This window comes from Microtus ochrogaster, linkage group LG1, assembly GCF_000317375.1.
Source record: "Microtus ochrogaster isolate Prairie Vole_2 linkage group LG1, MicOch1.0, whole genome shotgun sequence".
Taxonomy (NCBI): Eukaryota; Metazoa; Chordata; class Mammalia; order Rodentia; family Cricetidae; genus Microtus; species Microtus ochrogaster.
The window spans coordinates 56,237,320-56,251,515 of record NC_022027.1 but is presented as its reverse complement, the minus strand read 5'-3'; the positions used below and the strand labels follow the sequence as shown (position 1 = coordinate 56,251,515).

At 42.0% G+C, this 14,196-nt stretch overlaps 1 protein-coding gene across 1 annotated transcript in view; it reads left to right on the top strand.

The window, feature by feature from the left end:
- The window catches only part of Hfm1 (HFM1, ATP dependent DNA helicase homolog), an 83,024-nt gene that overhangs the window by 61,565 nt on the left and 7,263 nt on the right, over window positions 1–14,196 (top strand). Inside the window, exons 32-35 of the mRNA XM_026785336.1 lie at window positions 3,761–3,841; window positions 4,418–4,533; window positions 6,886–6,965; window positions 9,078–9,181. Of these exons, the coding sequence (XP_026641137.1) occupies window positions 3,761–3,841; window positions 4,418–4,533; window positions 6,886–6,965; window positions 9,078–9,181 (381 nt within the window). The remainder of the gene's footprint in view (window positions 1–3,760; window positions 3,842–4,417; window positions 4,534–6,885; window positions 6,966–9,077; window positions 9,182–14,196) is intronic.

Sequence of the window (14,196 nt, the reverse complement as noted above, 5' to 3'; positions counted from 1 at the left end):
CACACACACACACACACACACACACACACACACACACACACACACACCTTGTTTTGTTTTTCAAGACAGGGTTTCATATGTAGCCCCAGTTTCCTGAACATGCTTTGTAGACCAAGCTGGCCTTGAACTCACAGAGAAATGCCTGCCTCTGCCTCCCTAGTACTGTGACTAAAGGCGTGTGCCACCACACCTGGTCTTTTTATTTTGAAAGTATATTTTTAAAGTTAGTAGTCATCTGTATTAGCCAGAAGATGGGGATATTCCATTATTTTTGTGCTTCTTTCTTGTCTCTCACTTCAGACGTCTTACCTGTCTTCACTGTGGTCACAGAATGACTTTATCTGAGTGTTGTTTGTATTTTCAAAGTCAGGTTTAGTTAACACTATGGTGTAATTATCTACTTTCAGATGCCAGGGATTTGTTATGATGATGATGATGATGATGATGATGATGATGATGATGATGATGATGATGATGATGATGACTTTATCAGCAACAGTGTGTGATGGTTGTCCTTTGCTGTGGATTTGATTGGATTTACCTTCGGCTAGACAACACATTTCTGGTTTCAGAGAAGTGTTTATCATTGTGCTTGGTATGTGCACGTGAGGCTGGAGGTGTTGAATCTTCTTGGAGCCAGAACTGCAGGCAGTTGTGAGTCACCCCGTGTGGCTTCTGTGACCTGACTGGGTCCTCCAAAGGCAGTGAGTGCTCTGGTTGTCAGCTGTCTGTCACAGGGACAAGACACATAGCTGACATACCGTCAGACTCCATCACTGTGACACCTGGACTGGTTTCACAGAGGGATTTCTTTCAGCTTAGTGGTTTTAGTGCACAGGGCTGGCTGCAGTGATTCTGTGCCTTGTAGTGGGGTAGCACCCCATGGGGTAAGGGTGTGGTAGAGCAGAGCTGCCCCCCTGATGGCATCTGGAGCAAGAAAGACACAAGTGGGAGCCAGGGAGGAGACGGGCCCTTCACAATCATCCCTCTAGCAAGCTTAGAGCTAGACCCCTGCCTCCCTTAAGGGCGCTGGATTAGTTCACTGGGGAAAGTAGGAGCCTGCAGGCATCAGTCACATCACAATGGTTGTACTCAGCAGTCAGGGACCAATACGGGAGCCTTGGGGGACCTTTATACCCAGACAATAACAGAGCCTAGCATACTGACCTTCTCAGTCCTCAGAGACCAGACATCTGCCGTTGTAGTGAGAAGCCTCATCCGTTAATCCCAGGCTGCTAAGGATACAAGTACCTAGTTGTTCCATGACTTGACATGACTGAACAACGACACTGAAAATGAAAAGGTCCTCAGAGCTGTTCAGTATTTCTAGGTCGACTAAAGTTTGTGTCCTGCAAACTCAGATCCAGGCTGTTTGAAGGTGTGGCTGTATAAGGCTGCAGACTTTTCAGGAGGACACGTCTGGGTTTGGAACAGAGCAGAGATACAAAAGCAGCTGCTAGGCAAGTGAGGTGCTGCTCTCAGTGGGGCTGCCTACCACAGTGTTGCAGCAGGTCTGCAGTACTTGCGTGCACACCCAGTTCCTGAGAAAGATTGTGTTGTCTCATTCTTTGGGTGGTCTCAGCTTTGCAGTGACAAAATGTGTGTTTGTCACTTAATCCTAGTTGTTCCGACAGTGAGAAAGCTGGTGGCAGGGAAACAGAGGGTTCTTGACTATCTCAGACTTCAGTAGCAGTGCTCAAAACATGGCTAGATTAAAAACTTCTTGTGGGGGTGGAAATGTTAAAGCCATTGGGAGTGTTGTCAGTAGTCATAGAAAACTTACCAGCAATAACTGAAAAAGCAATTCTTATTCCTCAGAACTTCTGTATGCCTTTACTTAGTTGTCAGTGTGATGATAATTAACTAATGTAGAAGTTTCCTAGTCTTAATAATTTTCCTGAGACTTCATTGAGCATGATTGTATAACAAATAGACCTCATACTTGAGAATCATTTAAGAGCATTATTGTCAACTCGGTTCAGTTGCTTGCGTTTACCTTCCTTGTCACTAGCCCCGAGAGTGTAAAACCACCTTGCTCTCTGGCACACCAGCCTGGACACAGTGGTGTTCTCTAGACACTTGCTGTGCTTAATCCCAATCGAAAACTACACCCTCTGGTTTGCCAACCTCAGTGCCTTTTATGAGTCATTTTTAACTTTCCTGAATTTAGATTTTGAGATTGTACAAAATGCAGCTGAATGGGTGTTAAGATTCTTTTTTGTTTGTGAAAATTCTGGTTGGGAGCCAGGCGGTGGTGGTGCACACCTTTAATCCCAGCACTTGGGAGGCAGAGACAGGCGGATCTCTGTGAGTCTGAGGCCAATCTGGTCTACAAGAGCTAGTTCCAGGTCAGGCTCCAAAGTTCAGAGAAACCTTGTCTCGAAAAACCAAAAAAAAAAAATTCTGGCTGGGAATTGGGCTGTGGTGGCGCACACTTTTAATCCCAGCACTCAGGAGGCAGAGGCAGGCAGATCTCTGTGAGTTTTGAGGACAGCCAGGACTGCAAATAGAGACCTTATCTCAAAAAAAAAAAACCAAAAAACAAACAAACACCAAAATAATTCTGAGTCAAAATGTTTAGGGTTTATTTTAATGTGACAAATGAGTCAGAAATACTACAATTGAGATTTAGGACTTTGGATTCAAAGTTTATTACATGAAGGGTTTTCATTTCCCTGTGTAAGCAACAAAATATAGTGACCTGAAAACAATACATTTCTAAAAAGATTATCTTTGTTCTCAAAAGAAACCAAAATCCATACATTATATATCCAGCTATGATCTTGTTTCCTTACCATTTTGTCCTGTTTTGTTATTATTGTTGTTTTGTCAATACTCAAATAAAAATTGAAGTACTAAAAAAATTAAAAAATAAAATTCCTGGTTTACTGCCTTTGAGTACCGCGATCTGTATCTGGAATATCTTCCCCTTGTCCCCTTCCCATGTCCAGATCCCGTCTATTCTATGAGGACAATTAAAGTAGTCTCCCTTTCCTAATGTTACTAGTCAGAACTAAGATCAAGAAAAATGTCTTTAAAGCATAGCAAACGTGGCAGGCCTGTAATTCTGTTTGGGGAACTGAGGCAGGTGGCTCAGGAGTTCAGGGCCAGCACAGGCAACAGAGTGCCTGTTTAGCATCCACAGCCAAGGGCTCAATCCCTAGTGCTGCAACACAGCGAGAAACCAGAAAGCCCACATATTGGTGGATATCATATACATATATTTTAATAAATCCTATATTTGGATACATTTGTTACAGTTTAGAGACACCAATCCGGAAGTGGTCTTTTCTTTCTTTGAATTCTTGTAGCAAATTTTGTGTCTCTAAATCACTTATTAATAACTCAAAAATATTTATGATGTCCTCTGTACTCAGGATGCTGTTACAATGCTGTGAGATTCGCTGGTTTTCAAATGCTCAGCCTTGAGTAGGGAACGAGGTCTTAAATCTCCGTCTTCACTCTCACTTCCATGAGGATAAAACTTGCTGCCGCTATCTGCTGCATTGGTTGTACTTACATTAGATGTAATAATTATATTAGCTGTGGCCGGCTAGAAGCGCATGTGAGAAGCTGGAAGGGACTGAGAGTGGACGGAGTGTTACTAGAATATCCTTTTATCTGTGTGTGTTAATATGTAAGGAAGTACGAAAGTCGTATTCTTGCCACTACCTAGAAAAAAAGAATAAACTGAAAGACTTTGTATTGAATTTGTAAGAGTATATATAATAACAAATGTATTTTTCTCACATTAATTTAGGAATGGCTACCTGCAAAAAACCTGGGAACCGAGAATGCAATCATCATTGTAAAAATAAACATACATGTGCACATGACTGCTGTGAGTTCTGCTAAGATTATTTCAGAATAGAAATGTCTGTAGTGAATATGGAGTGGAGAATGGCTCAGTGGTTACCGCCTGCTCTCGCAAAGGACGAGTTCAGTTCCCATCACCCACCGCTGTCTGCAACTTCAGTCCCAGAGCTCTGATACCCTCTTCTGACATCTAAGGGCCCTTCACTCTTGTGCACACACACATATTTATAATGACGGATAAAATAAATAAAAAATAAACGTCTTGAGTTAATAATAGTGATATGCTAATTTTTTATGTATGATATTTATACCATTCCTACTCAAAATTCTCCAAAGAATTTTCCTTTGTGGTAGGGAGAACAACAGGAAAAAAGTAGACATTAAATTTCATGTTTCAAATGTTTCAAAGACATTTAGTTTTTTTTTCATACTACCAGAAATGTAATACAAAAATTCTAAAATTGCACTGACCATGTTGGTCAAATCTGTTGTCCAGTACTTGGGAGGTGGAGGCAAGGGCTGTAAGTAGAAGACCAGAATGGGCTGCATAACAAGATCAAAACAAAAACAAAAGAAGATAATCTACAATCTCTTTTAATAGGTAAAATCGGAGTTCCACAAAAGGCAGAAGTTAAAGAGTCAGCAATGTCTTCGTATCTGTCTGACTTAAAAAGCAGAGATGCTGTCTCTTCTCTTCCTCCAGTGAAGCGACTCAAGGTTAGCTTTAATGGCTTCTGTCCTTTGCTCTGCGTCAGGAAGGGGGTGGATAACCATCTCATCATTATAATCCATCTATAAATCTACTTTTGGAAGATAACTGTCCAGCTCTTTCCTCACCTTAGTTTAGAAAGAGAAATCTGAGCTTGACTTAGTTTAGTCACGGTTGGAACTAGACAGTCTTGCCCTGTCTTGGCTTTGAACTGGAACAGACTGGAAATTCTGACGTTAACTTGGACTCTTGGCCTTAAGTATGTGAATGAACAATGAAGAGCCTTCCTCCCAGGTGATGAGAGAATGAGCGTCTCCTGCTCGGTAGGACGGTCATAAGCAGACTTCCTTTAAGCCCAAGTCATCACGTCCTAGAGGAGTCCTTGTGTGGGCTTCATACAGTGACAGATTTCAGTGAGGCTAAATTAAAGGCAGACTGGGACATAATCATGAGATGTAAAGTGGTCACCACTTCTTCTGAGAAAACAGTTTTGTGGCCTGGGTGCTGGTGGTGTGCATCTCTAATCCCGGCACTTGGGAGGCAGAGGTAGGTAGATCTCTTGAGTTTGAGGCCAGCCTGGTTACACAGTGAGTTTCAGGTCAGCCAGGGCTACACAGAAAGACCCTGTCTCAAAAAATTAAAAAGCAAAATAATTTAAGTTTCTCTCCCTCACTTCTTTCCTTTTCCCCACCTTCATGCCTACGTTTCTTCCATACTCTTGTTTCTTCCCATCTTTTAAAAAACCAAGTTTAGAGTGGTAAGTAGGGCAGATGTAGACTCTGTCCTCACTGAATTTCTAGTTGAATAAAGAATACAAATAAGCCTTTGCCCTAGTGTAATGAGTGTTTCTGTAAAGGAAGCGTAAGACATGTGATTTTAGGTAAAAAGTGTGCTCAGCCCATGTCTGATGAGCTGGGAAAGGCTCCTCATAGATGTGATTGAGGCTGAGGGTAATCCAAGGATACAGAACGGGCACCAAGATAGTGATCGAGACCTATAGACTAAATTTTAAAGTTCTGGAATATTTGGTGGCGACAAAGAGATCTTCCAAGTAGCTGAAATAATATAGTATGTCTGGAAATTAATTTTAGATAGTGAGCATTAAGGCTGAAGAAGTAAATACGAATTAGATCATGCAAAGCATTTTGTTATTTTAGAGATTTATTTTTTATCCTCAAATTATTTAGAAACATTAAAGTGCTTTAATCAGTGGCCTGATCTGAGTTGGGTTTTTTAAAGGACATTCTGTTTGTAATGAAGAGAAAGAATTAGAAGATTAAAAAATAGGAACATGGAAAGCCAATAGGTTGTTTTGTGATAATTGAAGCAAACTGATGGTAATGTAAGTTAGTGGTGGCAGGTAATGGCGAGATGTGACTGAACTTGAAACATTTTTCAGAGGTACATTAGTTTGAGGGGTGAGGTAGAAGAAGTCAAAACCAATGATCAGCTTTCTGGCTGATTAACTGGGAGGAGAGGTGGGCCCCTCTAGGACAGCGAGAGTAAAGGGGAAATCTAGTTTGGGGGAACAAAGGCAGAACAGATTCAGTTTAAGAGACACTAGATATCAGGCTGGGATAATAACGTGCTCAGTGGTTTAGTCTAGCTAGAGAATTGTATTCGCTACTTCTCTCTTGATATGGTAAAACAACATGGCCAAAGCAACTTACAAAAGAGTTTATTTGGGTTTATGGAGCAGTAGGCATGGTGGCTGAGCAGAAGCTAGAGGCTCACGTCTTGAGCCGCAAGCATGAAGCAGAGAGAAAAGAGTAATTTGCAATGGTAGGATTCTTTAAATATTTAAATTCTTTAAAAGCTACCTCTAGTGGCCTATTCCGCCAGCAAGGCCATTCTTGGTAAACCTTCCCAGTCAGTGCCACCAGCTGGGGCCAAGTATTGAAATGCTTGCACCTGTGGGGGGCTTCTCATTGGAATCCCACCTTCAGTTCCCAGTGCCACTGCCACAAGAAATGAGACACCACGCAGAGGTGTCCTAGAGGAAGCTGGCTAACTGGAAATCAGAAGGGAGGCTGAAGTAGAAATGCAGACTTGAGAGTTGTCCATAGCGAGATAAGAACTTAAGTCTTGGGAGTCAAGATCTTTTTCTGAAAATATCACATAAAGAGCCAGAAGAGAAGGCAAACTTAAACAAACAAACAAAAAAGCAAAAGCAAAACAAAAACCACGAAAACTGTCTATGTTTAAGAAGGGCCTGAGAAGAACTTTTGAGTTGAGAACTAGCCAAACACTCTCCAGTCCCTTGAGTTCTGGGCTTTATTCACCAGTGGTGTCTTTACTCTTTGGTTCACTTGTGAAAGTGATAGTTGAACTTGGAATGGTATTTTTTTTTTTATCAACAGATACAGATGAACAAATCTCAAAATGTGGACCTTAAGGAGTTTGGTTTTACTCCAAGACCGTCCCTTTCCAGTATATCAAGGTACAAAACCAATGTTAATATCTAAGATAAAGTGTTCATTTAACTGTTGCTCCTCTAGATAACCACTTACTCAAGGGAAGTTAGTCACTGACTATTCAATGAAAATCACAGTAACCATTTAATTTCATTATAAAGCAATACTACTAAAAGGGTTTCGGTATCTCATATGTTGCCATTCCCTGAGTGCCCTCTTCCCTAGGAAACTACCCATCCCTAGGTCCTCCCCTGTTCCCTGAGACAGCAGATGCTGTGTTTTACAAGGAAAGCTCCCTAGGAAACTACCCATCCCTATGTCCTCCCCTGTTCTCTGAGACAGGAGATACTGTGTTTTTGAAGGAAAGCCTAACCTTTCCCTGCAGGTGCTCATTCCATACCAGTAACACCTTAGGCTTGAAAAATACTTTCTAATTTGATATTTTGCTTGTGCAATATACCTTCTGACCTTCATGACAACCTAGCTCATAAAATAATTTTCTTATGCTATTTTTAATATCTATTTACTGATTGCTGTTTTGAGACATATTGGTTTGTAGCCCAGGCTTGGTTTGAATTCATTATACAGTCTAGACTGGTTTTGAATTAATAATCCTATTGTCTTAACCTCTTAGGTGCTGAGATTATAATTGTATACCTCAATACATAATGTTTATCTTATTTTCTTAATAAAAAAGCAGACCTCACTCCCAATTAATAAGAAGAGGACCTCAGATGATAATTCATTGTTCTTTTCTTATATCATGATTCAGAGAAGAGAATATTTTATATATAATTTCCTATTCATCTTATCCTATTCAGAATATTCTTTTCTGCATTATAAACTAATTTTTTATTCTTTGCAGTTCAATACTTGCACATAGTGAATTTTAGTCCCTTCACTCTATTCCCCATCTTACCCACTTTCCTTCCCCACTGAAACACTTCTCTCCTGCACACCCTCCTGCTTTCATGTCTTGGCTGTGTGTGTGATCCACTGAGATTAATTAGAATTCTTTGCATAAGCGTTTGTGGGAGATTGTTTGCTGGAGCATAGGCTACTTACCAGTGTCTACCTCACTGAAGAAAGTGATTCCCCTCCCTCCAGCCAACAGGACTTGTCCTGTCTCTCAGATAGGAGGAGGATAGCAGAGTCCTATCTGCCAAGATAACATTCTGTTTATTTAGCAACCAATATGAAGCAAGAGCCAACCAATCAGAAATCTAGATCCAGCACTATTTCTAGAGATCTTGACTTCGGTTATCTAACTGAGAGTAGCCTTATCAATAGATTTTTAAAGACTGCATACTGATGGCAGGTGTCTACTGGGGCACGTAAAGATGATGGAGTATTGGACTCTTCCATCACAGGCTACTGGAGGCCAGGCAGTGGTGATACACACTTTAATTCTAGGACTCAGGAGACAGAGGCAGAGGAATCTCTGTTAGTTCAAGGCCACCCTGGGCTATAAGAGATTGAATGTGTCTGAGAGAGAAACAGAGCTCACATAAAGGTGATCCCAGCACTTGGATCCCATGGCTTTAATCCCAGTACTAGGGAGGAGGAGACAGAAGTGATAAGGGTAGACAGAGATGTTGAAAGAGGTTTTCTGTCCCGCCTGGGTCTGTAGTTGTTCAGTCCCCCAAAAACACACAGAGGCCTACATTAATTATAAACTGGTTGGCCTAGTAGCTCAGACTTCTTATTAACTTTTATATCCTACGTTAACCCATAATTTTTGTCTGTGTTAGCCACATGGCTTGGTACCTTTTATCAGTGAGGCAGTCACATCTTGCTTCTTCTGTGTCTGGGTAACAACTGCAGACTCAGCCTTTCCTCTTCCCAGAATTCTTGTGTTCTCGTCACCCTGCCTATACTTCCTGCCTGGCTACTGGCCAGTCAGCATTTATTAAGGCAGTACAAATGATAAATCTTTACAGTGCACAAGAGTATGGAGAGAGGAATATAAGGCAGGAGAAGATAGGAGCTCAGGGCAGTTTGAGGTTTGGTGGAGACAGTAATGAATTTCCCAGAATTGTCAAGTTAGTAGACCGTGCTCTTTTTATTTATAGGAGTATCTAGTTTCCAACGTCAACTTCATCATACTTCTTCTCTGTGGTTTTGTTTTCATCATAAAGGTCTGGATCTTTAAACATCCCAGAGTTGCCAATGTCGAAACCGTGGAGTGAGCGTGAAATCTATGGAGAAGTTCCACAGGAACCATCTGAATATCATGGCAAAGGTAGATTATTGTTGCTATTGACTTGTGCAGGAATTTGGCATTACTAAGGTTAACAAGTCATTTAAACAAAAACCCAGCATCTAAAAAACTTATGAATATCAACTGACAACAGTTTTTTCTTGTATTTTTGAGCCAATTTTGAACTCTTAGGTTATTTCAAATTGTCATGTTGTGTATCAAAGATTTTTCAGTATCTTCCCTACAAAGTGTTGACTGTTTATCTAAAACTAATGTGAGGGTCAACTGGGAGAATCAGAAAGCCTTGTGTGAACAAAGTCTTAAACCGATGAATTACTACTTTTACATATTTTTAGAAATTTAAATAATGGCTGTAAAATTAGTCCAGTTTCATAAAATAGTTGTGTGACCTGGGGGAAATTGTTTAACCTTTCAGGGTTTTATTCCCATTGTTAAGAGGGAAGTATTGGGAGCCAGTGAGGGGGTTTAGTGGATAAAAGTGTTTGTTTCTGATGACCTGTTCTCCAGAGGTCACTCGGTAGAAGGAGATTTCCCTCCTGCATGCTGTCCTTTGACCTCCACATACACACAAGGGCATGTGTGCAATCACACACACACACACACACACACACAAATGTAAAAAAATATTAAAATGAAGGTATCATGCCAGGTGGCACAGCCTTTATTCCCAGCACCCAGGAGGCAGAGGCAGGTGGATCTCTAAGTTCAAGGACAGCCTGGTCTTCAGAGTGAGTTCTAGGACAGCCAGGCCTGCACAGAGAAACCCTGTCTCAAAAACAGAAACTATGAATGAATGAATGAATGAATGAATGAATGAATGAACTGAAAGCATCAATATGGCTGACTGTTAGTATTTCCTCCATCCCTAAATCTATGGTTCCTACAATCTCTAGGCACAATGAGACGATTGCTAGTTTGAGAGGCACAAAAGTTTTGTGATCTAGATTTGCTTTTATCTGTGTCTTATCATTAAAAATGCAATAATACATAGGAATTCTTCAGCACATTTATGTCGGATCCCCATGTTATTAGTGCTATTTCCCTGGTTCATTCTATTAATGGTGTGCTATATTGAAAGATGAGAAATAGCCCTAACCTGTGAGTGGTTTGTTCAAGAGGCTGTATGTCAATATAAATGAAGGTGAGCTTTGGATTTCCTGGGCACACTTTCATTCTCTTACTTTGTTTCCTTTGGTCACAGTTTAAGGCCCTGGGCAGCCTCATGTGCAGCTCAGTGGAGCAGGGCTTGCGCGGGTTCCTGACATCCTGGGTTCCATCACAATGCGTCACAATGATAAGTAACTGGATATGTAATCTGAGAGGCGCAGAGTTAGGTCTGCTAACTCTGATGACATCATGACCTTCCTTAGCCCTCTGACTTGTGCCTTTCCTACACTGCTGCAGTTCTCTCTGCTCCTCCTGTGCACAGCTTATTCTTCCCCCCGACTGCATCTTCTATGCCTATTGTTTCCCACTTTCTTCTACTCTTTATCTAACTTAAGTATGATAGAAAAGCCTTGTCCGGATAGTTTAACCCCAGCAATAGCCGTGTTCTTGTTTTACTGAACGAGCCGCTTTGTCTTTCTCTCTCTCATCCTCCCTCCCCCCTCATTTTAAGGAAGGAGCCATATGCAGGATAGTGAGGCTGACAGGACTCGGACAGTCGTTCTGGGTCTGCATTCTAACTCTGCCGTTCACTGCAACCCCTCCTGGTGCACTCAGGACCCTTAGCTCAGGTCTCTCACCCAGTTGTCTCAGATGTTTTAGGATTAAATGAGATGATGCTTATAAAGATCCTGAAGTAGCATCTGCTGTTGCTAATGGCGGCAATTACGTGTGTTTGTTATACTTCCCACACGTCAGTCTTTATTGTGAAAACATTCTAAGTGTTGGGAATGTTTTAAGAAAAACATGGCAATTTTATTATCTGTATTCCAGTTTCACAAAGAGAAAAAGGAAAAAGTATTAGAAATTATATGAGAAAGCATTTTGAATCATAAGATTTAATTTGGAAGGGACCTTTGTGCAGTTTCTCATTTTACAGTAAAGGAAGCCAAGATTCTAAGAGATTAAATGACTCGCCCAAAATCACACACCTAATTAATGGCAGGGCCAGAAATAGATTCCACGTCTCCTGATTCCCAGTCCAGTGCCATCTCTAGAAAATGAAATTGACTTTTAGTTATCAGTAGAAAATTGAGTGTTGAACTTACAGTATATGAACTCTTTCGACTTCCCACCATCTCATCCCACCTCACCCAGCTGATGTATTTCTCTGATTTTGCATCTCTCATTAACCCTCTGTTGTCTTAAAAGAAGAATTATTTTTTTATTATGTTCAAGGCTTAATGTGAATTCTGTCTAATCTTGCTTTCTCTGGGAATTTAGAAGGTCACTTATTCTCTCCTCTATCCAATATTTGCATTGTCTACTTTTTGGTTTTGGTTTATTTTTTGAAACAGGTCTCTCTGTGCACCCTGTCTGGCTTAGAACTCACTATGCTGTCCTTACCACCTTTTAATTTGTTATTCTTTTGCCTCTGCCTCCCAGGTACTAATTACAGGTGTGCGTCCCCCACACCCAGTTCACCATCTGCTTTCTATCGTCCTTTTCCCTTTAGCGTATAAACATGCTTAAGGCTTTTCCTTCTTCAGCTGTAGCAAGTTTCCCTCTAGTTAATCATGCATGACCTTTGTGATAACAAGTGATCTGAAATTCACACAAAGGGACTTACACACAAAGAGATAACTGGTTACTCCATATAAACTGGAGGTCCCATTAGGCCTCTGGCTTTAACCTTCTAGCTCCAGGCGCTCAGACTGTCCTACCACACCTCCGGCTTTCTCACACAGTAAGTCCTTCCAGATTTCCATCTTCCCAGTTTAACAGTCTCATAGAGAAAGATACTTTGCACTTGTAGGTGTACAGACCTGAAACACTCTGACCAGTCTGTTTTGAGTAATATAAATCTCTATAGCTGGGGGAGTGGTCATTCTGTCCCTGTGGCCCCAGGAAAATCTGGGAATCATGATCGGTGACTTCATCAGGATCGCCTAGAGTGACAGAGGCTGTTTTCCCTATGGGAAAGGAGGGTGCTTCTACTCATGGGAAGGTTAGCATGCCAGAAGGATGATGATGGCGATGAGGAGGAGCAGGAGGAGGAGGAGGAGGAGGAGGAGGAGTCAGCATCCCGTGCTCTCCCTGTGTGTCTTGCTTTCTTGTCAAATTAAAAAGTACGAGAAAAATTCGCACTCATTTCTTCCATCTTGGTCCTTTCTTACTCACTAAACTTTGGGTTCTTCATCCTTACTTTGAAACTGCTCTTCCTTCTGACCATTTAGTGACTCAGGCGCTCGGGTCCATGAGTTCTTCTCTGGAAGATTTCACACTTCTGATCCTTCCTTTGGAAAGCGTCTCCCTGGGTTCCAGTGAAGCCATCCTATTGATTTCCTTTCAGACTCTTGTTGGACTTCTCTTGCCAGCTGATGTTCCACATGGATCCATCTATCCTCCTGTCTCTGTCTCCCCTCCTCTGCTTCCTGCTCCACCCCATCTCCTCCTTCCTCTCTCCATATTCTTTTTACTGTCAAATGTCTACACAGATCCTCCGAAGCCTTGTCTGAAATCACCAGCTAACCCTCGGTGATTGCTAAGCCTGTCTTTTTCTCAGTACAAATTCACGCCTACAACCACACTCCTGGCTTAGCTGCCTGAAAGTTAGCGGTTCCTGCACTGTCCTCTGGTCCTTGTGTGCTGCATTCCATCCCTTCTCCCTCAGGTCAGGGCATGCTCTGAGAAAGGCAGAGAAAGGGTGACTGTGACTCTCTTACTCGACGTGTGCCTCATCACCGCGACCTCACATCTGTGTCACGCACACACTTCCCTCTGTCCCTTCTGCTCCTGTGTTCACTGGTCCTAGATGTAAATGCTCAGGGCCTCTCCTTATTTCGGTAACTTCCTGTCCTCCAGTCCATAAGTACTGCAGCGTCTGATCACACGACCTGCTCGGAGAAGCCTCTTCAGCGGTTGTCTTGTGCTGGTAAGGAAGCCTCTTCACGTGTCGGGTGACTTTGCCATCATCTGACACGGGCTGCCTGTGCAGTTGCTCCAGAATTTCTGAAGACTCGTAGGTCCAGCCTCTCTCGCCTCTCCCGCTGTTCCTTGGCCTCTCTGCACTGCTCACCTTCAGGGAATGTTGTGTCTGCGCCACAGCCGCAACCCCACAGCCAAGAGTGCTGCTGCTTGTTCGCATGGTTTGATCTTCAGTGGTTCTCACTCTATTTGTTCTCTTCACTGTACTCCATGGCATTAATACCATTTCTGTCCTTAGTGTGCATCAATCACAGTGTACTAACATGAACTGCAGTTGTGGGCACACGTGAACAGATGAAGATGAGGACGGGGTAGTTGAGAAAACTAAGGCTTATACCGCCTTAGACGTTCTTGTTACATTCTCAGAAATCTTTCAAACACTGTTAAAGTACCAAGAAAATGCTAAACATTTTATGATAATTTAAAATGAATTCCTACCAAATAAATCATGTTATAAACAAAGATGATAGTACTGAAAATCTAAAACTTTCTAATCTACTATATATTACTGTTACTGGTGTTCTCAACATTTTTCTGTACAGGAAAATACTGTAGCATGTGCTGCCACAAAGCTATTTACTGTAGGAATTAAAATCCATTAAAATCATGGGACTGGCAAGATTGCCCACTGGGTGGGAGCTTGTGGTGGCAAGTCTAGAGACCCGAGTTCAATCCCCAGGATCCATGTAAAGGTGGAAGGAGAGAACTGACCCCACACAGTTATGCTCTGCTCTCCTCCAGTGTTCTTGGCATGTGCAGCCTCAGGAGCACACCATACACGCATGCACAATAGTAATGACACACACCACACACGCATGCACAATAGTAATGACACACACCACACACGCATGCACAATAGTAATGACACACACCACACACGCATGCACAATAATGATGACACACACCACACACACATGCACAATAGTGATGACACACACCACACA